Genomic DNA, 26,418 nt, shown 5'->3' on the forward strand with positions numbered 1-26,418 from the left:
ACGGCTGACGGCATGTTCATTGTTCTTCTCTGCAACGCGGGCGCGGACTGGTTCCGGGGCCGCGACTTTGATGCTTGGTGGTGTATAGAAAGGTTTTCTGATCGATCATAGAATCCATGACGCAGCACAGACTCGGATTTGTCTTCGATGCAGGACAATAATGAGTTGAGCTGGTCAAATACCCAGAAATGAATTATCCTTTTCTCCTTTCCTTTCCTTTCCTTTCCTTTCCTTTTATCTCTTCTTGACTCGAATTTGTATAACGTCACGTGACCCGAGAAAATGGCTGGAGGACAAAGAAACGCCTTCACCGGCCCCTTGGATATTACCGAATGGGGAAATCTCTAAGGATTGTTCTTCGGATAACACTAGACATGGGCCATTATCTCCTGTGTATATGGGCGTCGAGTCCCAGATAACTGTTTTACTCCCTCATGCTTCCTTCCATCGCGAGCTGCCATCCGCCTTTAGCATGGTATCTCTAATGTGTACACAGTTTATCTAAATTGTTCATCAGCCTTGAAATGAACTGTCTGCAACGATGACTGCAAAATCAAAAGACTCCAACAATGTTGGTGCTGACCCCAGTCCGACGGAGCCGAGCTGGAAATCGCTCTTCGGATTTACGTCGAAAAAGCATTTGCCAACTCTCATCCTTGGCTCATGCTTCGCCCTCGTTGCCAGCTGTGTCACTCCTGCTCTTGCCATATTTCTAGGCAATATCTTCGATTCGTTCACGTCCTTCGGCGCTGGACAGAGCAGTGCTCAAGGACTCCGAGACAGCATCGTCTCAAACTGTTTTGTGATGGTCGGGCTGGGAGTCGCCGGTTGGTTCTTCAATGGTGCATACTATGCCCTATTTGTGGCATTTGGTGAATTACAGGCGTCTGGAATTCGCGGTAATGTCTTCATTGAGCTGCTCAAACGGGATGTTGAATGGTTTGAAGCCCAGCGGGAGGGCTCTGGCGCTTTTCTCTCTGGGATCCAAGCGTAAGTTTCGTCGCCGTAAATTGATGTTCTAGATCATTCTAACTATATGGCAAGCAATATTCATGATTTACAAATGGCGACCTCCCAGCCCCTCGGACTTGTTCTCCAGTACTCGTTTCGATCCATCGCATCGCTCGCGCTTGGGCTTTATACCTCATGGAGCCTGTCTCTTGTCACTCTCGCTGGAATCCCCATCTTCTCATCCATCATCGCCATTCTGTCCATCAGAATGAAATCAAGCATCAAAGCACAGCAAGTCGAATTGACACATGCATCCAAAATAGCCAACAATGCCATCGCCTCTATCGATACGGTCAAGTGTCTCAACGGCCAGTCTCTGGAAACCCATAATTTTGCCTGGCATATTGACAGATCCGCCATGCACTACCTAAGGCAAGCACGCCTGAATTCTCTTCAAATTGCATTCATCCGGTGGATGATGTTCGGCATGTTCGTTCAGGGGTTCTGGTATGGCAGCACGCTCGCTCGTTCCGGTAATCTTACTTCGGGAGAAGTGCTGAGGACTTTCTGGGCCTGTCTAACTGCCGCACAATCTATTGAACAAATCCTGCCCCAGATGATCGTCATAGAGAAAGGCAAGGTAGCTAGTGCTGCGCTGAAATCGATCACAAGGTACCATGTGGAGAACAAAATGGTCAGCGAGATGAAAGGCAGCATGTATCCTCGCCACTGCGAGGGGGACATTGAGGTCAACAATGTGGGCATTTTCCACACTACCCATATCAAAGGGGTTGGACTGACCTTATTTTGTTCAGGTGTCCTTTTCCTACCCCTCTGCACCGGATCAGTGTGTTCTCAAACCATCGACGTTCTTCTTTCCCGCTGGAGAAACAACCTTTGTTATTGGAAAGAGTGGTTCCGGAAAAAGCACGTTGAGCCAGTTGCTGATGCGCTTTTATCCTCCCACATCGGGTGAGATTCTGATCGATGGGAATTCGATTCAATCACTCAGTAAGAACTATATTCGGAACAATATCACTCTCCTTGAGCAGCGCAGCGTCCTGTTTAACGAGTCTGTGCTTACCAACATTGCATTTGGACGGCAGGAGCTCGGACCAGTCATGAAGCTGGATGTGAAAGAGGCGATTGATCTGGCTAAGCTCCAAAACACCATCGATGGGTTACCTAAGGGAATCGATACTAGTGTCGGTCCCGGAGGGGGTTTTCTGAGCGGTGGACAACGGCAGCGAGTAGCAATTGCACGAGCAAAGTTACGTGACACACCAGTCTTGATTCTGGACGAACCTACGAGCGCCTTGGATTTCACGAACCGCGTGGCAGTGATGAATAAAATTCGAAAATGGCGAAAGAACAAGACGACAATCATTATCACGCACGATATGTCGCAAATTCTCGGGCAGGATTTCTTGTACATCCTGGAGAACGGCACGATCACCCAATCAGGCTACAAGCATGAAGTGGAAAAAATGCCAGAAGGTGGAAAGTATTTCCATTCAACAGCGCAACCTAAACCAGATGAGAAGAAGGCCCACCGGAAAAGCGCAACAATGCCTAATTTCTATTGGAATAGCTCTACTTCTGAGGACTCGGAGAGCTCAGAAGATTGCGGTCCCTCTATCCCTCGGCGTGCAGCCTTGGTCTCTAGAAAACATATCCCCAATCCACAGGAAATGGCACTTAAGAGACTAGCGATCTACTCACCAAAGCTTGAAAAGGATCTGGCCCAGGTTCGACCCCAGAGTGTTTCATTCTGTGGTGGAATCCCAGAGAGCCTTGCTCATGGGCCGGGAACATCGCCTATGGACGATCTTGAAATGGTTGAGATCGATGGACATGGTCCACGAGCAGACCGATACCTCCATAATCGTATTTCGTATATCTCACGATATCCCTCCCAGTCGAAACGTGGTAGGAGTTTTCGGCGTCGATCGATGAAAGCAAAAAGACGACATGTAAGCAAAAGCAATGGGATGACTTCGCTCACTCGCATAATGAGCACTATCGGCCCAAGCCTAACTATTCGCGAGCGGGTCATTCTGTTCTTCGGTTTTGCATCGGCATTAGCTCATGCCAGCGCAACGCCGATGTTTTCGTACTGTCTGTCCAAACTGTTCAGCACGTTCTATGCCGGCTCGAACAGTGAGCATTTGACCATGACATGGTCACTCGCTGTTCTGGGAGTCTCCTTTGGGGATGGTCTGGCCTCTTTCTTCATGCACTATCTCTTGGAGTTTTGCGGCGAGGCATGGATGGACAAGCTACGGTATACTGCTTTCCAGCGGATTCTCAGTCAGCCGCTAGCCTGGTTTGAAAAGGAAGATAATGCGTCGCCAAAACTCACTGCGTGTCTTGATCAGAATGGTGAGGATATGCGGAATTTGCTAGGCCGTTTTGCTGGGTTTGTCGTTGTTGCGGCAGCCATCACGGTCATGTCTATCATCTGGAGTCTGATAGTTTGCTGGAAACTGACTCTTGTGGCGCTCTCTTGTGGTCCTATCATCTACGCGATTACCAGGGGGTTTGAACGAACCAATGGTTTGTGGGAGAGACGATGCAATGAAGCCAACAGTATTGCAACTGATGTCTTCACGGAGACTTTCTCGGAGATCCGCACTGTGCGATCACTGACTCTCGAGGGATATTTTCATCGCAAGCAATTGAAAGCCATCACTCATTGTCTTAGAATTGGGCTGAAACGTGCCATATACACGGGGATGCTATTCGGAATGGTTGAATCGAGTGTTGTCTTTTCAAGCGGTAAGCCACACCAATTTGAGCCCAAGCGCTGGCTAATCTAACTTTGTATAGCATTGATCTTCTACTACGGGGCCGTTCTTGTAACTCACGAGTTCAACGTGAACGATGTTATGATGGTATTTTCCATGCTTCTTTTCAGCATCGGATATGCCGCTCAGATTCTCTCCTGGAGTTCGTACGCCCCGGTAACTCAAATCGAGCGCATTATCACTAACTACATCTAGTTCCTCAAATCAACACATCGCGTGAAACAGCAACACAACTCCTCCGCCTTGCCAGTCTCCCTGAGGCCGAGTCACATGAGCATCTTGGGACCGTCAATGCCTCCGACTTGACCCCAATCCAATTCAACAAGGTAAACTTCCGCTACCCATCCAGACCAAACACGCTTGTTCTCAAAGATGTCTCCATAAACATCCAGCGGAATTCCTGCACCGCAATTGTGGGACGATCTGGTTCCGGAAAATCAACCATCGCGTCGCTCTTACTCTCACTTTACGAATCTCCAATAGCCAGACATGGCCGGTCTACCGTGACCCTCGGAGGCGTGGACTTATTACGACTCCACGTTCCCACACTTCGCTCTCAAATTGCAATTGTGTCCCAGCAGCCGACTATCTTTCCCGGGACAATCCACGACAACATCAGTTATGGCATACCCGAAGACTCCCCTCTTGCCTTACCACAGAGCGTCCGCGCGGCTGCCCATGCTGCCGGTATTGACGACTTCATCTCCTCACTACCATGTGGATACTACACTGTCGTTGGTGATGGAGGTATCGGTCTGTCGGGCGGCCAGAAGCAGCGCATCGTCATTGCGCGCGCTCTTTTGCGCCAACCCCAAATCCTCATTCTCGACGAAGCGACGTCTAGTTTGGATCCTGCTGCTGCTGAGATTGTACGCCAGACGGTGAAACGGCTTGTTTCTGGGCGTCATAGTCTTACGGTTATTATTATCACGCATTCTAAGGAGATGATCGAGATTGCCGATCATGTCGTTGTTCTTGATCGGGGGGTTGTCGTTGAGGATGGTCCGTATCGTGCGCTTGCGAATCGGGCAGGGAGGAAGCTGCATACTTTGATGAATGGTCCGGAGGAGGCTGGTGATGCTTAGAGTACTTTGGAGATTGGGAGGAGTGTTAGGTTGCGGAGTCTGGTTACTGAATTCTAACCCAGCATTCTTCCATTGAGTGTTTTATAAGGAGCGGGCTTGTACATTGTCAATAGAGATGAAAAGGTCTCTGGGGATCTGAGAAAATATGGTCTGAGTGACGATATTACGCAGTAATAACTAGGGAGGGTTTATCACAGCGTATACTTGAAGCCTGACAATTCTTCGATAACCATGCTCCCCCTGGACGCTCGCCGATTGCAAACAGCAAAATAAGTAGTAAGAACACCAACAACTACAATGGAGAGGAGATTTGCTCTGGAATAAAATGGTCAGCAATAGACTAAGCTGGGAAGTCAAGAAAATGGAGTACTCACGCTATACACGCATACACCCCAGGATGATACCTCGGCGCATCCTGCGTCCGAAACACCATCGATCCCGCCACACCTCCAATACCACCCAAAGTAATCGCGCTGGCACTGCAAAAAGCGCGCTTTAGTTGGCCACGGATATTATTCGCTTGATACGTCAGCACAGCAGGGACGTTCGCATTCGACCCCGAGGTAACAAGAAAGACCCCGAAATACTGCACACCAGGAACAGTGACCCAGCCGAGAATAGCCAGTCCGATGATAGCTTGTATATTGTTCCAGATAATAAATGGTGCTCGCATGCGATATTTGTCACCCAGCCACCCTTGAAGGAACATGAATATTCCGGCGAAGAAATAGGGCGGCGTCGTGAGGACTTGGGCGATTTCTGTGCGAAAGTGTAGCTCGGAGGTCATGATGATAGGGAGGAAGAAAGTAATTGAGTAGGAAACCATTGTGGCGCAACTAGAATGCATTTGTGAGCCTTTGGTCTTGATAAAATAAGGGATGGCTTACAAGAAAAGAATCGCGAACCCCCACACCTTTGGTTCCAATGCTGGCTTGAGGAATTGCTTTAGGTCAAAGGGGACTTCTTGCGAGGCGTCCTGTCGATCTCGAGAAATCCGCGCAACAATAAAAGCGATTTCCTCTTTGCTGAGAAATTTCCATGACGGACGATTTTCGTCTGGAAAATCGATCAGCAGCACAAATCCAATGCATGCTACCACACAAGTGAGCAGTCCCTCCATGATAAAGATCCATCTCCATGGTGCGAAGCCTGCTAATCCACCCATATGAATAAATCCGAATGCTAGAAGTCCAGAAAAAGCCCCTCCCGTCACACTGATAAGATAGAATGCCGAATACCTCTTGTGCATATCATCTATAGGTGGTTAGATGCCGTTCTGCCGGACAGGGGAGGGGATACAAACAGCGGGAGTACCACATCGAGAGCAAGTATACAGCCCCTGGAAAGAGACCACCTTCGAGTAAGCCGAGCAGCATCCGGAGTGCAATCAAGACCTTCCAGTTGTGTACGAAGCCAAAACACTAATTGAATTAGTAAGATGACGGGGATGGTGTATGGGTCTCTTACCATCATAACAATACCCCATGCCAAAGTGATACCAGACAGAAAGATCCGAGGCCCAATTTTGCGATTCAGGAGAATCAATGGAAGCTGGAATAGGACATAAGGAATGAAGAAGACGAGAAGAACAATGGCCTATGAAGAACGTCAGATTTGGTTTAAATGTCAGCAATCTTGGCTTCATACATAGCGAGAGCCAATCTCCAACCGCAGTTCCTCCTCCATGCTATTGTTATGTCAGCATGGAAGTAACCCCAATTGGAGTGAAGCAGTACCCAGAGATCATAGCATTGCCCAAGTTGGTCCTGTCAACTAGACTCACACACAGCAATAGCCCCAATGCTGTGATGAGTCGCCGGTCGACTTTGTGGATGATGTGTCGCTGCTCCTTGTGAGAGTAACGGCTTTCTGCCGCTGAATACTCTGCCTCATTCTTTGACGGAGAGTCAACGTTGTGGTCGGTCTGTTCTGACAATTGTTTATCCATGTTTGACAGTGTGAAGATTGTTTTAGACAAGCTCTATGCCATGCTGCTGCCTCCTTTTTATCTCTGGCGAGCTTGGACCATTCCCCGCATTTACAATTAATGGATCCTCTCGACTCATCTTGACAAGTTGAGGCTACCTCGGACAAAGTCGTGGAATCAGCCCTCATTATACAGTGTTCCCTGGGGTAAGTTGCACGCTAAGCATGGGCGCTGCCAATAGCGTGCGGCACAGTGGATCCGGTCGTTGAGTCGCAGTAACCGCATCGGGCAGTCGACTCGTCGCATTATCTAAGCCTAGTTCTGGATGGAACCAATGTGATCACGACATGGAACGTTTGAATGAATCCCTCACGATCGTTCTGTGGATCTGACCGAGGCTGTCGGCAATTTTGGATTAAGAAACTAGCATAAAAGGATGATCCTAAGCCACGTCTTTGGGAAGGATTCGACTCGCCTATCACGATGGCCGCTCCTCAATCCCTGCCTTCTTTCTCCGACAACACCGATTTCGAAAACGCTTCTCGCGGACTTGTCGGTGCTTTGAAACCATGCTCCATCAAAAACGCAGCTGGCCACGACGTCTGGAATAACGATGACTATGACTTCATGCAGAACACTGAATGTCCTGCGACAGCGGACCCCAAGCTCTGGCGCCAAGGACAGTTATGTTCAATGCAAGGTCTGTTCGAAGTGACCAAAGGTATTTACCAAGTGCGTGGCTTTGATCTTTCCAACATGACCATTGTCGAGGGCTCGCGCGGCATCATCGTCATCGACCCCCTCACGTCAGTGGAATGCGCCGCCGCCGCTCTGGGGCTCTATCGCTCCCACCGGGGTGATCGACCAGTCAAAGCCTTGATCTATTCCCATTCGCACGCCGACCACTTCGGAGGTGCACGGGGGATCCTCGCCGCGAATGCAGACCCGTCGATCCCAATCATTGCCCCGGCCGGGTTCATGGAGGAGGCCACTAGCGAGAACATCTACCTGGGCGACGCCATGCGCCGGCGAGCTGCATTCATGTACGGGATTCGACTGCCTAGAGCTCCAGATGGGCATATCGGGTGTGGTCTTGGGATGGCAGTCTCCACTGGAATCACATCGCTCATCCCGCCGAATGACACCATCTACGAGACGGGAGAGACCCGGAATATTGATGGAGTGCGGATCGAGTTCCAAATGGTTCCTGGGACGGAAGCGCCGGCGGAAATGAATTTCTTCTTCCCAGATCAGAGCGCTCTGCTCATAGCTGAGTGTGCCACACATTGCCTGCATAATATCATCACCCTGCGTGGCGCACTGGTGCGCGATGCCAAGGCTTGGGCTTCGTACCTTGATGAGACGCTTGTTCTGTATGGCGATAGATCAGATGTGCTATTCGCTGGTCACCATTGGCCGACGTGGGGGAAAGAACAGCTGAAGACCTTCATTGAGGAACAACGTGATCTCTACGCCTATCTTCATGATCAGACCATTCGCATGATGAATCTGGGGATGACGGGGACCGAGATTGCAGAGAAGATTACTCTCCCACCTTCTCTGGAATCGGCATGGCATGGCCGTGGGTACTATGGGTCAATTAGTCACAATGTCAAGGGCATTTATCAGCGCTACATGGGTTGGTTCGATGGTGACCCCGTTCATCTGTGGGAGTATCCCACCGCTGAGCTCGGCCAGCGATATGTTGACTGCATGGGAGGTGTTGATGCCGTTATTCAGAAAGCCGCCCAGTACGCAGAGGCCAAGGACCTGCGCTTTGCTGCGACCCTGCTAGGCAATGCCGTTTCCGCACAGCCCACGCACCGAGCAGCAAGGCTCGCACTAGCATCCGTGTTTGATAAGCTTGGGTATGGGTGTGAGAACGCAACATGGCGCAATTTCTATCTTACTGGCGCGATGGACATGCGGTCTTCTAATACTGCGAATCCGAAAGCGCAATCGGGCTTTGAGTTCAGCCCAACTCTATCAACAGAACAACTGGTGACGCTTTTGTCTGTTCGGTTGGATGGGCTGCGAGCCGCGATGGAGTCTTTTGTGATGGACGTGCACCTTACTGATGAGAAGACGTGGTTGCGCTTGATTCTGAACAATGGTGCCCTGACAGTCCGCAACACCGCTGAGCAAACCGGCTTTGCGGATAATGCCGCTGGCCTCACCATGACTCTCAGCAAAGCCGAGTTTGTCGCCATCCTCAATGGACAGGCTGTTGCCTCTGGAAAGTCGGTCGGTGATGTAGAGATTGTGGCTAAGCTCATCGCCTTGACGAAACCAGTGAAGAAAATCGCGAGTTCTTTGTAGATAGTTTACAGTTTATCTTTATTTATTTTAGAATACAAACGAATCTCCGAGGTCTTCAAGTAATTTCCCCACTCGTTAGTTTGGCTTCGAATTGTCGTGCATTTCGCAAAACTCGCGCCATAAACTGGGCTTTCCCAATTCCCATGCAATGCCCAATCACTTCCAGGCGTTCGATCGCCCATTCGCGTAGTGCCGATCCCAGGGGGGCTACATCGGACGCCAGGAACAGAGGCCACATCACGATGAAGCCTCCAAGAAAGTTGACTGAGGAGGTCAATTCGACTTCTGCTTCTCTTGCAGACCCAATATGTCCCAATGCGTAGGGAACACTCTGTGCAATTTCCCTCGCTAAATTGCTGAGCGCTTCGTTTGTCGAGTGTGAAGTTGGATAATTATTATTCTGGATGCGAACATAAATCAACCGATGGAGCAGGATCCGGCCTACTCGATAGAAATTCCAAATATTACACGCCCAGGCGTCCGGATAGATATGATAGGTTTCATCGAAGAAGAGAGCTTCTGCATCCGCCTGGTTCCGACTTCGAGTTGGCGGTGGTTGGGCTCTGCGATAGGCCCATCGGGGCGGTAGATCCTGTTGCCATTGTAGTAGGAGTTGGTCTACAGCGGTGGCCTCTGTTATAGTTTTGATATCATCTTGTGTCTCCGCGTCAACAACTACTTGGCTAACGCGAGCAACTAGGTCTACCAGCTCGTCGGCTTTGGCGTCGCTGACCGACCGCAAGGACATGGCCTGCGTGGACCATTGCACCAATGGAGCTGGTACGGGAGTGTGCCAGTGCAGGCAGCTAGCGATCTAATTTTTGTCTCGTCAATATCGCACCTTCTCGTAGTATGTCGTAGATATTGAATCTTACAATCTGCACGCGTAAATGCGTGAACAAGCGCATCCCGACTGTCTTTTGAATCTGCTCGGCTCCCCGCATCTCAACCAAAGTCATGGCTCCCCGAGTATGACGAAGCCATGATTTTAGGGAGTGTCTAACTCGGCATGTCAAAACCTGCAGCTATTAACATTGACCCAAACAAGGGGGCGGGGGATGGACGGAAGCATACCTCAAACATATTCAGAAGCAACACCGCCGCAAGAGTAGCATCGCTTGTTGGATTATGCAACGCAGTCCCTGTCAGCCTTAGAGCCTCTGTGTAAACTTTATTGGCAGTGATCATTAACCCCGCAGATTTTCTGATGTTAGACAAACTCGCCAGTCCCACCGCCGCGAGGGCCCCCGAGACAGCCGGGCTGACGGCGGCCAGATCGGCCATCTGTGAGACGCTGGGGTGAATCGGAATATCGTAGAGGTCATTGAGAACATAGTAGCGAAAGAAAAAGCAAACCGATTCATCGCGGATGGATGATTCCGCTAGGGGCGACGGGATCGAGCGTGGCGATACAGTACATGTATTATTCACCGTCGTTGCTCTGGAATGTAACTCTTGATTCTCTGCATGAACTCGCGCCCGGACAGCCAGGCTCTCGTCGCGAAACTGCAGCTGCTGTGGATCGCGGTATCCAGGACAGGAGAATCGGGCCCGCTGACACTGGGAGCAGGTGGGCCGTGCGGTGTCACACTGCTCGTCGGCCTGGGTCAGTGATGGAATTGCGAGGTGCGGAGCATACAGAATATCTCGCTTACTCGGATCCGGCGCGCACGGCAATTCCCGCACCCTTTACTCGACCGGGGGTGGTAGGGCATGGGACCGGTGATGAGGTGAGGTGCTGCAGTTGGTTAATTTACTTAGTGCCGAGGAGGCGAGCGAGGCAAGGTCAACTAATGGCCGTTGTGGGGCGTGATGGATGGGCCCGAGCACGCCACCGAAGGGGAGTCGTTGCACGAGGTCGGGTGGGTTCGTCACGTTGTGAAGAGGATGGGACAGGTGTTGCAGTGGTATGCAGGTTGGAAGGGATAGATGTTGAGGCGGCTGAAGGTGGTGGTGGTGGGACCTAACGGGCACCGGGTTAGGAGAAATATATCTTCGGCATAAGAAGGCAAATCACATTCACAAACCGCAATCGAAGCTGTCTGGAACAAGCACACAGCTCGAACATACTACTAGCTAGCTATTTACAAAATATATAGATTCTCGCCAATCCAGCCCACCACTCCATGCAGAGAGTCTCAGTTCTTACACGACAGCTTGCGCATGAACTTCTTCACCCCAGCGAGTCGGTCCTTTTTCTGAGCACCGTGGTTTCCCTGGTCGTTCTGTCCGCTCTGAGCTGGGACACTATCACCCTGGTTCGTGCTCTTCTTGGTAGAGTCGCTGGTCGGTCCGCCAACGGTGACTGTCAACGACTTGGGGCTCCCGTCGAAGACAGCACCGGAGACATTCGTAGCGTCTGAAGGGGCCACATCATCATACGGGAACGCATAGCCCTTGCCATCCAGAGCAGTCGCGTGGATGATGCGAGCGTAGTGGTTCGTGATGGAGGTTTTATAGTAATCGGCAATCACCTCGTTATCGGGTTGGGCAGTGTCGATCAACAGGGTGGACCGATTAAACGCCGCCGCAAGACGCGCGGTGACGGCGTCCTTGGTGGAATCGCCGGAGACAGCGAAGACGCCGGAGCTGTTGCTGAAAATGTCGGCGCTCGCCGGCTGTCCGTAGGTGATGGAGTCGGACGAGAAGGTCAGCGTGTCGCCGGAGACCGTCGCCGTGAGAGTACCAGCGGAAGCCTGCGTGTCGACCGACAGGGTAGCACCGGCGTACTTGGACCACACCTGAGTGACATAGGGCTGCCAGTAGGTGCTGAACAGTGAGCTGTCCAGGGAGATCCCCGTGTTGGGTGAGTTGGCGCGCAGGTTCGCGCCGCCAGTGGTTACCACCAGCTTGTCCCAGCCGGCACCGTCACTGGCATTCTGCGCCTGCAGAGCGGAGCAGATGGTGGCAAGCCCGTCAGCAGGCAGACCCTTTGCGGTTGTGGTTGTGCCAGAGGTGTTGGTGAGGGACAGCGCAATGGGCAGACACGCAAAGTCCACCATGGTGATGTTGACATAGAGCTGCTCCGCGTTCCAGGTGAATTCACAGAAGTCCCAGTAAAGGTTGTAATTAACATCCGACGTGTTGGATGACGAGGGCTCAACCAGTTCGGGACCCGGATTCAAGTAGAAGGTCAGCTCGGCGTCGCGGATAAACCACAGTCGCGCGCCCGCCAGATGGGGGATCGTGACGGTCTTGGTGCTGCCATTTGCGCCTAAGGGAATGGCACAGTTCGCCGAGAGCGCGCTACCGGTCGCCGACGGCGAGGTCGGGTAGTAGGCTGTGGTGCCGTCCGACTGCAGTAGGAACAGCGCATTGTTATTGTCAATGGCCTGGCCGGTGATGTAGGCATATGCGGTATCGGAACCGGTGTTGTTCACCAAATCAATATTAAAAGTTGCCATGGTGGGTGATGATCAGCCGATCGGAAGCTTGTCGCGTGGCTGTCGGGATATATGTATAGCCCCTGATGAAACAATGAAGAAGGGTGGGTCCACTCAGACGGAAGTTCAACAGAGAGAGCTGGATGTATGTTTCCTTGGGAGCTGCCGAACCCGTAGATAAATAGGATCCGGTGCGGCCCCCTCTACCGAGAGGCCGTCAACATAGTTGAATAGTAGGGCAGGCTGACTAGGCCCGGTGATAGTGGGTGGATGGTATGGAATGTCCCGATTGGACCGACCCGGCCATTTCATTTCGGCGATGTCGATCCTTCAGATGGGAAAAGCGATGGTGCGCCAACCGGAGCATCTAGTAGTCACTAATGGATCCTCGAAGGCGGCGCTATCCCGATCATGCCGCGGCGCCAGATGATCGCCGTGTCGATCCGGGGGCCTTTCAGTCAGCAGCAGAAAGGGAGGATGGACCGTGGTGGTAGAAAGCCCTAAATAAGAAAGCGGCGCCACGGCGGATTGCAATCCTGGCGCCTACAGTCATGATGCCCATCTGGCCAGGGCAGCCCTTGCAGTGGGGGGTGAATTGGTGCAGAAACTTGCAAACACGGCCAGGCGCATGTCGCAGCTCAGACATGATCGCCACCGATTTGCAGCTGCGGACACAAGCAGGCCACGCCAGCGCTGACTTCGCCTCTTGGCTTTGAGGCGTCCAAATTCCCAATAATAGCGGATCTCGTGTCTCACCCGCTTTTTGGTTCCCTGGTGCCTTCCTTTCATCTCTACTCATCCCATGTCTCCCATTACATCTCTCTAGGGCTCGACGGTGCCCGCCCAGTCGCGATGTACCTCCCTGACAAGCGGGATCAGTCGGACAAGTCGTCGGCGCACAAGCCGGTCGCCTCGTCATCCAAAAAGAACACCTCCTTCACCATCGTATGTTGTCCCGAGAAATCTAAAAAAAAAAAAATCTCGCTGACCCGACCGGTCACCGCTAGGGCGCCGTCTGCATCATCTTCGGACTCGCCCTCTGTGTGGTCATCTATTTTGGCTTGCGATACCTTCGCCAGCGATACTCAGAGCCCAAATACCTCCCCGGAAAATACCTCAAGAGCAAATGGAGGACATGGGCGCCGGGCAGAGCCAGGTATGACCAGGTGTCGAATCGACCGGGCCCTGATGGAGAGCACAACACCTCCTACCCGGGCCGGGGCCCAGAGATGACCACCACGAGTGTCCACCGTGATACGTCGATCCGTTCCGTGATCACGCTGCCGGCCTACTCCCCCAGCCCGAAGCCGACGGAGCAGGTTATCGGCCGAGAGGGCGAGAGGAGCGGCATGGACACGGTGGTGGAATATTCCGAGACTGCAGAGGAGCAAGAGGCTCGCCGTGAAGAGCAGATGGAGGCGTTATACCAGCTGCGTCTACAGCGACGACAAGAGCTCACTGATCGAGAGGCCCGACGGCGAGACCGGCGAGAAGCTCGTGCGCGCGGCGATACGGACCGCCTGGAGCAGCTGGCCGCAGAGTCACGGGCTCGCAGACGCCAGTCTCGGAATGGTAGCAACACCTCGATCGATGCATCGGCCGTGCTGGCTGAGCATCAATCGCGCGAGCGAGGACGTCGCGTGTCGAGCGTCAGCTACGCCGATGTTGGTCATGTCCGCCATGACGGATCGCGCCTTCGGGCCAACTCGCACGAATCCGATCACCGTCCTCTGCTGCAACACACCGATTCATCCAACCCATCTTTGATGGACCCGCAGGACGCCACCTCCCGTGTCATGTCTTTTGCATCCTCGATCATGAGCACCTCAACTGCTGTGACGGACGTTGATCCCTTGGCTTTGGGCCGATCCACAACACACGGGTCTAGCCGGCCGTTGTCTCTAGCCGATGAAAGAGACCTGGGGACGCTCAACATCCCTCCGCCACCGGATTATGAGTATCTGGAATGGGGCGATGTGCCTGCATACGATAGTCCTGTGGCTGAGCGCACCCCTCTGCCTCGGACCATCAGACGAGTGCCATCCATTCAGGTGGATACTCCGACTCCTCGGGCTGCATCCCCGGCATCACCGTCGAGCTTCCATTCGGCAATGGACGAGCGACCACCATCTCCATTGGAGCTCTCCCAGCCTGCTTCATGAGCCATTGGTCTTTTTCCGCGAGCACGTATTACGAGTTGATGTATTAGCACGAATTTTTTTTTTCTTTCGTTAATTTAACAGCTGGAGGCAAGGCGTTGAGGACCCCCGGCTGAATGGAACTCTGTTTTGAGCAAAGTGACTGAGTGAGAAATAATGGTTTGCCGAATGTAGTTCGTATCTGGTACTCGAGGGGAAGGAATTCGCTGCCTCAGGCTCCGACCATCCACCCGTAAACAAACCCATTCCATTCCCTATCCTGCCTGCCATTCTTCATTTCTCCCACTACGGTTCACAGCGATACATCCATATTCTGTTTCTGTTCTTCTGGGTTTCCATAAGAGTTGTAATTCTCCTCTAATTCTACTGACACCCATTTCCCGCTCACTCCAACCGGCCTTGGACCCACGTTGGTGCCGAGACGCGCATTGACCAAAACATTCGGGCCAAAACAATTGTCACTCTTCAACACTCCGACGCGAACCTGCATGGCCTCCCATTATTGATCACTACTCTCCCCCGCTGTTTCTTGCGATCTTCTCGACGATGTCGCAGGATAACACCATTCATTCAGACCTCAGCTTCGCGTCGTACGGCAACTCCTCCATATCCGACTTCGACCCCGAACACGAAGCCATGGCTTCCACACGCGAATTGGAATATAGCCCTCGCCTGCCTAACATGAAAACAAGACCTGGTCGATCGCGCGCCCCTCTCCACGACGAAGAACCCGACTACGCCATCAACACGTCTACTCTCGACCGCGCTTTCCCCGAATTCTCTCAGCTCCCAACCTCCGAAGACGACCAAGACACTTTCAACAGCGATTTATCCATTGAAGTTGGACGAGGTGTCAGCAAGCCGACGCGCTTGGATGATTCTCGGAACTCCTTTATGAGCTTTGAAAACAGCGTGCGTGCGTCCTCGCCCGCTGTACGGGTGGACTACCCGACGCCGCAGAAGGCTGCTGTGCGCTCCACGGCGCGACGCGCAGTCAGTGAGAATTTACGCAAGGATGCTCAGCTTCGACGAGCAAGCCAGGCTCAGAAAGAAAACATGGGCTCTCAGGTGTCCAAACCGCAACGTGACCAGCGCCGAACTCTTTCTGAAATGCACGCCAAAGTCCGCGATAGCTACGATGGCTCCTTTCTTGGGGACGAGCGTCCTGCTCCAGTTGCCATCAATACCCGCTCGACGCGCTTTGGTAACCGCTACAACTCCCAGGACATTGCGGATGCGGTCGAGCGAGCTTCTCGGGAAGCCTTCGCGAAGGAGACAGGCAAAGCGTCGAACAGTCCCCGCAAGACAAATGCAAACACTGGACACACTTCCAACGGCCTCGGGGACACCGTGACTCGACAGTCTTTCCTGCTACCCGACCTTCCTAACATCTCCGACCTTGTTTCCGGTGTCTATGAAGACGGTACCCCTGTTTTCTCACGCCAACAGAAGATGCGCCCTACTCGATTTGTATCTTCGCCGCATGATGAGGCGGACATGTCTCTTTCGCGACAGCACGTACCGCTGGATGCAGTGCCGATTCCAGAGGATGAGAAGGCTTTGTTCGTTTCTCTCAGACTCCTCCAGGACAAGGTTTCTGAGCTTGAGAGGGCCAAAGCAGATGCAGAGAGGAGGTTGGAAGGTTTCCGCCGAGAGAATGCGGTCTTGAGAGGAAACAAGCCTAGTCAAGCGGAGAGGTACGAGCCGGAGGAGGGCGATTACCGGAAAGGATCGAAACGACTGGCAAGCGAGAATCAGAGTGAGCTTCAAAAAGTTTGCCCTCTTAAGTGTTATTAGCTAACCTGTCATTTACAGAGCTAGAAGCAGCCAATTTTGCCCTACAGAATCAGCTTGACATTGCAGACAGAAAAGCTCAGGTTCAAGAATCTGCCATCAAGCGCCTGAATCACGAAAGAGAGTCCGCCATCTCTCAGCTGGGAGCCGCTTATCTGGAATCTCGCGAACTCAAGGCTGAGAACGAAGATCTCAGACAGGAAAACACAGAGCTCAAGTCTCAACTCTCTCGGTTCTCAAGTCGCGAGCCCGACACTCGTGATTCGGAGGCTAGCTCCGCGTCAACGGACGCAGAAGACAGTCAATTTTACACTGAGCACGGTGAGGGTACGAGCCGCAGTACGAAGGATATGGCATTGAAGAGTTCCCGCTCCAAGAAGCGCCAAGATGATTCCCGTGCAAAAGTTTCTGCCCAAGTTGACAAGGAAATTTCCCGGCTCGAGAGGGAACGTGCCGAAGAGGCTCTTTTCTCTCTGAACATGCCTAACTCCAAGCGCGCGCCGGGTTCTAGAGCAGGAAGGTCCGATAACAAGAGCAGGAAGCAGCCGAATACCAGCAAGCAACGTGTCAAACGTGTGGTTGTGGAAGACATCAGCGGACCAGTGGAGGTGACTGAGCGCACCAAGAGCTCATCCGAGGGTGACTTGACCCTGCTGAGTGTTATTGACGTGAGTACCCCATCCCCTAATCCTGCGGACATAGCTCAATCATTCATGCTATAGGAAAATGAGATTTCGCGCCTGCGCAAGACTTTGGAAGAAGAACGGTTGGCCCGCAAGCAACGTCGATCGAGTGCACCAACCGATCTTATTCAGGACACGATTAACTCCACTCGCCAAAGCATCTTGAAGGCACCTGCACCACGCAAGTCATCTCTACGAGAGCCTAAACCTTCGATCCAACGACCCGCATCGGCTGCAGGTGACATCACTGCTGGTTCTAGGGTCACCACCGATGGAGATAGCAGTCTCGTTGTTCCTCTTGTGGAACGACCTCGACGGTATTCCGATCACTCGTTGCCGTCCACATCTGGTCGCAAGAAGCGCCGTAACGTTGAGGACATGACGTCCGCTTTCATCCTTCCAGATATCACTCTCCACCACACGGATCTGGGTGCCAGTAACCCCTCGCAACTCCCTGAAGCAGCCCAGAAGGCTCTCGATAGCATTGCGCAACATGATGGCAAAAACTGTATGGTCTGCAAGAACTCCACCAAGGATGGGACCTGCAACCATGAGTCCATCAAGATTCCCAAACCAGTTCCCGTCTCGGAACGCATGCCCAAGCCGTCACCCTTCAACGAAGAACCCACACTCCGCCCTTCCCAGCCGCCAGCTGTTGCTGTCGCCACCGTCCTCAAGGCATTGGAAGACGAGCTCTCTCATCTAAAGATGCAGTTGGCCACATACCAAAGCGCCTACAACAAGCTCGATGTATCTCTCGGCAAGCGACAGCGCAAGTCGCTCCTGGAGAGGATCGATAAATTGCTCAAGGATATCGACATGAAATCCGACCAGATTTATTCTCTCTACGACGTCCTGGAAGGTCAAAAGCAGAGCGGGCATGAGATGACCGCGAAGGAGATGGAAATGACCCTCGAGTCGATTGGCATTGATACGACCATGTCCCATGTCGCGGATGTTACTGGCACTACCGACAAATCAAATCGTCACCTTGGCCAGCTCGACATGGATGATGACGAGGATGAGCTGCCGTGGGAGGGAATCGAGAGCACGGCCGATATGACCGGCCACACCCGCGACTGAGTTGAGACGTGTCTATTGTCCTGGAGTCTCATTTCGAGGTGGTGTTGTTTTGTAGAGCATTGGCCGCGTTTTGGAGCCTTTTTTTTTGCTCGTATTGAGTATTCTTCTGCCACATTTTGATTAGAGAACTGTTGGGGCATTGTTCATTGTTTAAGTAAGACTGACTGGCGTTTGTGATTGTTTCTGTTACTTCTCCGGGAAACACCCACGCAATTTGATCATAATGTCCTTTTTTGGAGTAGGCCGTTCTTGCCGCTTTGTTGCCACGAAGTTGTTCCTGCACAGGCGATGATTGCTTGCCACAGACAGCCGGCAACAAGTCCAGTAACAGTAGAACTAAGAACCATTGTTTCTGGGGCTGCCACTGACAAGACTACGGCTGTTGGATTGCGTACTAGCACATATGAGACTGTTTTGTAGAATTCCCAAGATAATGAAATTTGAATGGAATTATCGAAATTATTTCATATAAACACATTAATCGGTAGCTCAAGGCATCTTGTCCTCCACATGCTCTTGGAGTACCACTTGCTCCTTCTGCACCTCAACCTTCTCCGCCAGCCTCTGTTTCTCATCGTCCCCTTCAAATAGATAAGCCAATTCCTCCAGCGTAGGGCCCGATGTCTCCACGAAAAAGAAATAGACAATGAGGAAGATGAGCAACACCCAAATGTCATAATAGATATAAAACTTCCAACCGATGTTCTGCAACCCGATCGGGTTGACATAGCTGCCGAAGATGGACGCCACCTGAATGGTGAGAAGCACGAATGCCCAAGTCTTCGCGCGCATCTGGAGGGTGACGACCTCGAGTGGGTACGTGACGATCAGGTTCGTCCAGGCAAAGGTGTAGAAGAATTGGAAGACAAAGATACAGGCGATGACCACTCGTCCTGCTGGAAGGGAGCCGTGCTCAAGGTATCTCTGCGCGGCTATTGTCCAAACGATGAATGTGACCACAACTCCACCGGACCCAGTCAGGAAGAAGAACCGACGCCGGAATCGATCGACCGTGAAGGCAACCAGGATAGCAACGATGTATTGCCACAGGGTGACCATCCCGTTCACGAGGGTGATTTCATAAGAAGTCTTCAAGCCCGTGTCCTTCAAGATTTGGGTTAGGTAGTTTGACACGAGCAAATTCCCAGAGCTCTGACTGAAGACGGCTGTGGCAAAGCAGAGGGAAATGCGCTTCAGATTGGGGACAGACGAGAAGAAGTCCTTCCAGCTAATGTTGTTTTCGGCTTCCTTGTCGATGGCCTGTTGGATCTCTGCGCATTCGATATTAACCAGCTCTGAATTGGGGTCGCACTCGCCATGATACTTCACGAGGATGTTGCGAGCCTCCTCAAAGCGGCCTTTGGCAATCAGCCAACGGGGCGACTCGGGGCAGAACCAAATTAGACAGAACTGGTAGGCCGAGGGGAGGACCTGGATCAGAGTGGGCAACCTCCATGACCACTGGCTGGTGATTTTATTGCAACCAAATGTTGCCCAGGCGCCAATGACATACCCAAGAACAATTGAGGTGTTGTAGAAGGTCGTGACCTGGACACGTTCCTTGGGATGAGACAGTTCAGTCACCAGGACCGGAGCACCCATCTGGATGAGTGAGGAGCCGGCGCCCAGCACGATCTTGCCGCCAATGTACATATTCAGCGAGGTAGCAAAGAACTCGATAATGACTCCAGTAATGATAACAACCGAGCCGAGGGCAGTAGGGAGACGACGACCAAATTTGTCGCCAATCCAGCTGAGAAAGATGAAGGGAATGACACCACCAATGGCGCTGGAGGCTCCAAAGAACCCTAGCGTTGAACCCTCAGGGTGCCCGAAACGGTCTTGCCAGGATGAGAGAACCTGCATGCCGTTCGTCATGGACTATGAAGGCTTGTCAATGTACATCAGCAGCAATGTAACAGGAGAGCCACTTACGCCATCGATACCGAGTGCAGCACTCGCCAGCAATGAGGAGGTGAGGAGAAAGTACAGTAGAATTCCATTCTTCCGACGCCAGAATGGGGGCATCGACTGCACGTCGATGGACGACACAATAGCCTCGGCGGCATGGGCGGCAGCGGGAGCCATTGTGGAAGAAGTAAGTCGCAACGACTCAAGTGAAAGCCTGTGATAGGATCACTTGGACTCAATCGCTGGGGACGCGAAGATGGCGGGAGAACGAAGGTGAGGATGAGGACGGGACCTTGGAAGCCAGGATGAAGACATGCCTGCACTTCTTATAGAATTCTAGATCGGCATAAATGGTTGAAAGGCGCGCACCTGCTGCTGTCAAAAACTTCCTGTGCGGAGACCTACTCCCCACGGGGACAAGAATCTTGCGCGGCCGACCAGAGTCAAAAATAAGTTTTCCCGAATTTCGGGGAAATAGAACGTGGAGAATGGGTTGGGATCCACCGGAAGGCTTTCCTTGGCTGTCGTCGCTCGATATTTCGCCGTTCCTCTGATATTCTCCCGACGCGGCAAACACAAATCTCCGGGGAGTGATCAACCCCACGCCGAATTGCCAAGTTGGTTGATAGCAAGAAGCTATAAGTTGTTGAATTCATGTGCTGGAGCTTGAGTGACTTTTTAACTCGTTCGTCGGAAGAAGTGGCTTGACCTGAGTCCCCATTGATACTAGTATTGAAACTCAAGTCATGGCGCCGCCTACACGTCTCCCTGCAGACTTTGAATGGGGATTTGCTACAGCCGCATATCAGATAGAAGGCGCGGTTGATGAGGACGGCCGCGGCAAATCCATCTGGGATACCTTCTGCCATCTGGAGCCTACCCGGACCAAGGGGGCAAGCGGAGACATCGCGTGCGATCACTATCACCGTTATGAGGAAGACCTCGATCTGCTCTCGCGGTATGGCGGCAAGGCGTACCGGTTCTCTATCTCTTGGTCGAGAATTATTCCGCTGGGTGGACGAGATGATCCTGTCAATGAAGCCGGAATTGCATTCTACGACAGGCTCATCGATGCCTTGCTCGCAAGAGGCATTGTGCCGTGGGTGACTCTCTATCACTGGGACTTGCCACAGAAGCTCCATGATAGATATGGAGGGTGGCTAGATGTGGAGGAATCACAGCTCGACTTCGAGAGATTTGCGAAGATCTGCTATGAGCGGTTCGGTGATCGCGTCAAGAATTGGATTACCCTGAATGAGCCGTGGATTGTGTCCATTTATGTGAGTTTGACCATTTTCATCACAAATTTACTCTCAAACTAATCGCAGAGCTAGGGATATGCGACTGGAGGCAATGCACCCGGTCGGAGCAGCATCAACCCACAATCTCCAGAAGGCAATACTGCCACTGAACCCTGGACCGTGGGGAAAGCCTTGATTATGAGCCATGCCCGTGCTGTTGCTTTGTACAACAGGAAGTTCCGAAGCGCTCAAAAAGGTCAAATTGGTATCTCTTTGAATGGCGACTTCTATGAGCCATGGGATAATGAGGATGAGCGCGACAAAATGGCTGCTGAGCGTCGAATGGAATTCCACATTGGATGGTTTGCCAACCCAGTTTGGTATGTTTTAGAATCCGATTTAATGCAAGAGAATTTGCTGCTAACATTGCTCCAGTCTGGCACAAGACTATCCAGTCTGCATGCGAGAGCAACTTGGTGATCGCCTCCCAGCATTCACTGAGGCCGACTTTACTCTGCTTCGAGAAGCTGAAATGGACTTCTATGGAATGAACTACTATACCTCCCAGTTTGCTCGCCATAGCGACGAACCGGCATCAGAAACCGATTTCGTGGGAAATCTCATCGAGTCGCAAGAGAATAAGCAGGGCGTTTCCGTTGGCGAGCCTAGTGGTGTTCATTGGCTTCGTTCAACTCCGGGCCTTTTCCGGAAGCACCTTACTCGGGTGTATCGGAAGTATGGCTTGCCAATCTATGTCACTGAGAACGGATGCCCTTGCCCTGGAGAAGATAAGATGACTCGTGACGAAGCCGTGGAAGACACGTACCGGATTCGATATTTCCAAGACCACCTTGACGCGGTTGCATTGTCTCGAACAGAAGACGGATCTGACATCAAGGGCTATTTTGCATGGTCGTTGATGGACAATCTTGGTATGTCACGTCGGCTTGAGGCGAAATGATCGAATTTACTAACTTTCAATTACAGAATGGTCCGATGGCTACGGGGTCAGGTTTGGTGTGACTTTTACCGACTACAACACGCTCGAAAGAACACCCAAGAAATCTGCCCTTCTGTTGAAGAGCATGTTTGAGGATCGAATGAAGCAAAGTGTGTCCCCCGAATCTCAACTGTCCTCTGAAGGTCCTAGAGCGCACATGTAAATGGGACAGTGGGGCGTTTTCCGTTCGGGAGTATGTTCATCTGGCATGACTATAGAATAAATAAAAGGAATTTTTCAGACCGCGAACTACACTGCTTCAATTTATCATTTCGATCCCAGTTGGTACCAGTTCGGCATCAAATGAATTAGAGGTACCCGCCCCCAAGCCCTCCGTCACTGGCATGATTTTCATCATGGTATCCCCGATATGGAGCCTGATTGCGGCTTTAATTCCGTTAAATCCGACCAGATGATTGACACATTTTCGTGTTGTCGAGGTTAAGTTCACTAGAATTACCCATAAGGTAACTCCGGTCCAAGAATATTCCGAACCGCACTTAACACCGTGATCAACTTATAAAGGCGAAATAGCCCGATCAACGACCTTTCACCAACAATAATACTACAGGCTGGCTCGACATGACTCTACAAAACATCAAATACCTTGTCCGAGAAAAGGGTGGCCAATTAGTGGCCACCAGCGTCCCTAAGCCGACAATTGTCGAACCCACTGAAGTCATGATCCGCCTAAAAGCCATCGCTATCAATCCAGCAGACTGCAAGATGATCGATGAAGGCCATCGAGTCACCTTATGGCCTCTTGTAGCTGGTCTTGATGGGTCTGGTGTTGTTGAAGCTGTCGGCGACAAAGTAAAGAACTTTGCAATCGGAGATAAAGTAATTGCTATGTTTGCATCCGGCGATCGCGGTGCATCATTCCAGAAGTTTGCCGTGGTACCAGAGATGATGGTTGCGAAAAAGCCGTCGACATGGTCCTTTGAAAATGCAGCGACTTTAGGGTGAGTTCCTGCCTTTGTATTATGATGACCCATTGGTTAAAATATTTTTGGACAGAAAGAGAGTGTAAACAGGGTTAACGTCTTGCTCCCAGGGTATGCTACCTCACAGCCATGATGGCTCTTGGGATAGGGCTGAAAACTCGGCTTCCATTTCTCCCAGACGGGCCAACAACTGGCTTCAACCCTTCTTCGGTGCTCATTCTCGGTGGTAGCTCTGCACTTGGTGCAGCCGTTATTCAGCTTCTTCGTCTTGCGGTCCCAGATTGCCTGATCTTGGCAACCAGTTCGCCCAAACATCACAAGCACCTCGTCTCTGTTCTGGGTGCAGACGGAGCATTCGACAGAAATTCTACATCTCTGATTACAGAAGTGAAATCAGCATCTGGATCTCAAGGAGTCGATGCGATCATTGATGCAGTCGGCGCTGGTAGCAGCCAGAGAAACATCTTTGAGGCATTTAATCCAAGTGGACCCAAAAAATATGCCCAGGTTTGGACTGGCGACGAGGAGATCCAAGTCCCAAGCGGCGTGGATTCGGTGATGTTCAGAGGTCGCGATCTGCTGCATTTACAAGGGGGAAATAATATAATGCTGGCCCTGCAAAAGTTGCTGGAAGACGATAGCTATAAGTTGCCACTCCCAATTCATATAGTCGGCGACGGCCTGGAGGGGTTGCAGAAGGGGTTGGATTTGATGCGACAAGGGGTTAGTGGAGAGAAACTGGTGGTTACTGTATAAATTGTACTCGCACTCGGCATAATTGAGCACGCTTTGTCTCGGGCCGAAATTCTCGTTTTAGTGGCCATTTCATGTGCCCCGCCAGATTCCTTAAATATTTCCCCGTCACCCCTCGTAAAGATTCTCCGCAACAACGTAGCATGACCACAATTAGCCTAACCTCGTCTCCACGGCCAAGGCCACCTAGAGCATGCGACAGATGTCGACGGAGGAAGGCCAAGGTCAGTGCAAGGACCATTGGCTCCTGAAACAGGGAAAACTAACCGTCGAATTACGCCGCAGTGTGACTGTCCAGAACCTTCGGCAGTTTGCATCAACTGCCGACTGTCCGGGGAACAATGTACATTTGATTTGCCGTTGGGTAGAAGAGGCCCCAAAGTGAAACGACACAAGGCCAATAACACCGTGGGCTCAAGGCCTCACCACGCCCCGACCACGCCAACATCGCAATTACCAGAAGCCGATGCGGCATCCCAACTTGTCTGCGCTCCTGATTCGAGAACTTTGTCTCTAGACGCCTGGGATGCCGGACTGAGTGCCCTCGATCCCGCCCTCTCACCAGACACAGTCCACACAGTCCGAACCTCGATCTCCGATGCACCATCTGCACGAACTATCTCTTCCCTGCAACGATGGCACAGCCTAGCAAGGGAGCTATCACTACGGAGCCCATCAGCACATCTCGAGCGGATGATAAATCGATGTTTCGATTACTTCTTTGAATATTTATTTCCTTTGATCCCTCTGGTTCATGAACCAAGCCTGCGGGATGGGCTGAGCTTCTTCGTCAATCAGGCCACGGGCCGGAGTTTGCAGGGTAGTAATTCAATGCCCGAAAGCATTTTATATCGCGCGAATAGCCTCAAATATCCGGACCTGTGGCCGGACCATACATTCACCCTCATTACAGCGGTGTGTGCGGAGGCGGCATTTCTTCTTCCAAAAGACATTTTCCCTGAGGGGGAGGAGATTGCAGACATCTTTCTGCATGCCTCTCGAAACTGCTTGAGCTCTTACCTTGAAGCCGACCTGGAATACCCGAATGCCAACTCCGTGGCCATTCGGTACCTCCACTCCAACTGCATGCATGCGGCCGGCAAGCCGAGATTTTCATGGCACATCTTTGGGGAAGCAACCCGGTTGGCTCAGGTGATGCAACTGCACGACGAAAAGTCATTACAGGGCTTATCTCCACTCGAGGCGGAATTTCGCCGACGCGCATTTTGGATTGCCTATATTGGGGACAAATCTGCCGCAATACTCAATAACCGCCCCATTACAATCCACAAATTTTCATTCGAGTCGGGTATCACCACGGCATATCCTACTGGGATTGAGGATGAGATCTCTGTTTCTCCGGGGAACTCGGCACCAGATGATACGACGCGAAAGAGTTTCATTGTAGGGTTTAATGCAAACCTTCGCCTATGGCAAGCTGCGTCAGACTTGCTTCTTGAATTGCGACTGCTCGAAAGCCGAAAGGACCCCGGCTTGATTACGCGACCGCTTCCAACTGCCGAAGAAAGAGGTCGAATTGACCACCTCTTTTTACTTTTTGTGACGTCTCTCGATAACTTGCCGCCATATCTACAGCCCGATATGTTTGCGATGAACGTCGACGAGGATAGCAATCAGTTGGGTAACCCGTTGAAGCAGTATATCATCCAGACAGCAAATCTTTACGTGTCACTACATTGTCTCCGGTTGGTCATAGCTCAAAAGCTCGAGGAGTTTAACCACGCTACGCCATTGCATAACGATATTTTGCTACTGCGGAAAACTGAGATCGCTCGTGATATGCTGCGTGTAATCCGCGAAGCTCCTTTTTGGTCTTTGCAGGTGAACGGCGAGCCATGTGTAAGTTGGCTTGATCTATGACTTCTTTGTTTTTGGCGGTTGATTTTGATGATTTTGAAACAGGTGGAGAAAATCCGACTGATTGGTGCCGGCCTACTGGAGATAATTGACCAGTATGAGGCATCTCCACTATCGGCTAGAGCTCGCAACGATCTATCGGTCTTACTCGACATTCTAACAAGGCTTGATTCAAAGGCATCGGACACATTACGTAGGTCATTGTGATTTTGGGACTGTATGATCGAGATCAATGTAGAGAATCAACGGACATTCTTGAAACATTTCTCCAAAAGCTTAGCTCACTATGCCGCTTCAATTATTTCCCCGGGCCAATTGAAATTTCCCCGTCCCAAGACACGCGGACCCAGTTAAGGCTTCTCCGGGGGGATTCAGGAGTAAAGTGCGGGGAGCCCCAGAAAATTAACATTATTGTTGAGATTGATTTGCTTTTGACCTGGGCAGTGTGGTTTGTACCCACTAGTGTTCAGCACTGCAGGCACAAGAATGCAGCCTGAGAA

General features: G+C 51.7%; 12 protein-coding genes across 12 annotated transcripts; 7 read left to right on the top strand and 5 right to left on the bottom strand.

Annotated features, from left to right (window-relative positions):
• Positions 1 to 541: 541 nt before the first annotated feature.
• N7510_007348 (ABC transporter ATP-binding protein) lies at positions 542 to 4,843 on the top strand (the record flags this gene model as incomplete). Its single annotated transcript, XM_056979273.1, has 5 exons — positions 542 to 990; positions 1,045 to 1,708; positions 1,767 to 3,729; positions 3,781 to 3,900; positions 3,954 to 4,843. The coding sequence occupies 5 exons, from the start codon at positions 542 to 544 to the stop codon at positions 4,841 to 4,843; spliced, it is 4,086 nt and encodes a 1,361-aa protein (XP_056832316.1).
• A 191-nt stretch (positions 4,844 to 5,034) lies between these two features.
• On the bottom strand, positions 5,035 to 6,791 carry N7510_007349 (phthalate transporter; the record flags this gene model as incomplete). The annotated part of the gene is made up of 7 exons (XM_056979274.1): positions 5,035 to 5,158; positions 5,218 to 5,679; positions 5,731 to 6,097; positions 6,147 to 6,264; positions 6,311 to 6,439; positions 6,491 to 6,530; positions 6,580 to 6,791. 7 exons carry the CDS (start codon positions 6,789 to 6,791, stop codon positions 5,035 to 5,037), a joined length of 1,452 nt encoding a protein of 483 aa, XP_056832317.1.
• A 462-nt stretch (positions 6,792 to 7,253) lies between these two features.
• Positions 7,254 to 9,089, top strand: N7510_007350 (alkyl/aryl-sulfatase; the record flags this gene model as incomplete). Its single annotated transcript, XM_056979275.1, has 1 exon — positions 7,254 to 9,089. One exon carries the CDS (start codon positions 7,254 to 7,256, stop codon positions 9,087 to 9,089), a length of 1,836 nt encoding a protein of 611 aa, XP_056832318.1.
• A 55-nt stretch (positions 9,090 to 9,144) lies between these two features.
• On the bottom strand, positions 9,145 to 10,048 carry N7510_007351 (uncharacterized protein; the record flags this gene model as incomplete). The annotated part of the gene is made up of 2 exons (XM_056979276.1): positions 9,145 to 9,866; positions 9,931 to 10,048. The coding sequence occupies 2 exons, from the start codon at positions 10,046 to 10,048 to the stop codon at positions 9,145 to 9,147; spliced, it is 840 nt and encodes a 279-aa protein (XP_056832319.1).
• Positions 10,049 to 10,088: 40 nt separating this feature from the next.
• N7510_007352 (uncharacterized protein) lies at positions 10,089 to 11,157 on the bottom strand (the record flags this gene model as incomplete). The annotated part of the gene is made up of 3 exons (XM_056979277.1): positions 10,089 to 10,735; positions 10,847 to 11,052; positions 11,117 to 11,157. The coding sequence occupies 3 exons, from the start codon at positions 11,155 to 11,157 to the stop codon at positions 10,089 to 10,091; spliced, it is 894 nt and encodes a 297-aa protein (XP_056832320.1).
• A 70-nt stretch (positions 11,158 to 11,227) lies between these two features.
• On the bottom strand, positions 11,228 to 12,493 carry N7510_007353 (glycoside hydrolase family 64 protein; the record flags this gene model as incomplete). Its single annotated transcript, XM_056979278.1, has 1 exon — positions 11,228 to 12,493. One exon carries the CDS (start codon positions 12,491 to 12,493, stop codon positions 11,228 to 11,230), a length of 1,266 nt encoding a protein of 421 aa, XP_056832321.1.
• An 831-nt stretch (positions 12,494 to 13,324) lies between these two features.
• N7510_007354 (uncharacterized protein) lies at positions 13,325 to 14,634 on the top strand (the record flags this gene model as incomplete). The annotated part of the gene is made up of 2 exons (XM_056979279.1): positions 13,325 to 13,417; positions 13,480 to 14,634. The coding sequence occupies 2 exons, from the start codon at positions 13,325 to 13,327 to the stop codon at positions 14,632 to 14,634; spliced, it is 1,248 nt and encodes a 415-aa protein (XP_056832322.1).
• A 543-nt stretch (positions 14,635 to 15,177) lies between these two features.
• On the top strand, positions 15,178 to 18,191 carry N7510_007355 (uncharacterized protein; the record flags this gene model as incomplete). The annotated part of the gene is made up of 3 exons (XM_056979280.1): positions 15,178 to 16,390; positions 16,447 to 17,093; positions 17,148 to 18,191. 3 exons carry the CDS (start codon positions 15,178 to 15,180, stop codon positions 18,189 to 18,191), a joined length of 2,904 nt encoding a protein of 967 aa, XP_056832323.1.
• Positions 18,192 to 18,680: 489 nt separating this feature from the next.
• N7510_007356 (putative MFS hexose transporter) lies at positions 18,681 to 20,279 on the bottom strand (the record flags this gene model as incomplete). Its single annotated transcript, XM_056979281.1, has 2 exons — positions 18,681 to 20,072; positions 20,127 to 20,279. The coding sequence occupies 2 exons, from the start codon at positions 20,277 to 20,279 to the stop codon at positions 18,681 to 18,683; spliced, it is 1,545 nt and encodes a 514-aa protein (XP_056832324.1).
• A 569-nt stretch (positions 20,280 to 20,848) lies between these two features.
• On the top strand, positions 20,849 to 22,506 carry N7510_007357 (glycoside hydrolase family 1 protein; the record flags this gene model as incomplete). Its single annotated transcript, XM_056979282.1, has 4 exons — positions 20,849 to 21,382; positions 21,437 to 21,723; positions 21,779 to 22,275; positions 22,331 to 22,506. The coding sequence occupies 4 exons, from the start codon at positions 20,849 to 20,851 to the stop codon at positions 22,504 to 22,506; spliced, it is 1,494 nt and encodes a 497-aa protein (XP_056832325.1).
• Positions 22,507 to 22,925: 419 nt separating this feature from the next.
• N7510_007358 (chaperonin 10-like protein) lies at positions 22,926 to 23,309 on the top strand (the record flags this gene model as incomplete). The annotated part of the gene is made up of 1 exon (XM_056979283.1): positions 22,926 to 23,309. The coding sequence occupies one exon, from the start codon at positions 22,926 to 22,928 to the stop codon at positions 23,307 to 23,309; it is 384 nt and encodes a 127-aa protein (XP_056832326.1).
• A 107-nt stretch (positions 23,310 to 23,416) lies between these two features.
• Positions 23,417 to 25,921, top strand: N7510_007359 (transcription factor domain-containing protein; the record flags this gene model as incomplete). The annotated part of the gene is made up of 2 exons (XM_056979284.1): positions 23,417 to 23,855; positions 24,222 to 25,921. 2 exons carry the CDS (start codon positions 23,417 to 23,419, stop codon positions 25,919 to 25,921), a joined length of 2,139 nt encoding a protein of 712 aa, XP_056832327.1.
• Positions 25,922 to 26,418: the final 497 nt, after the last annotated feature.

This window comes from Penicillium lagena (assembly GCF_028827675.1).
Source record: "Penicillium lagena strain IBT 129212 chromosome Unknown utg000005l_segment0_segment0, whole genome shotgun sequence".
Taxonomy (NCBI): Eukaryota; Fungi; Ascomycota; class Eurotiomycetes; order Eurotiales; family Aspergillaceae; genus Penicillium; species Penicillium lagena.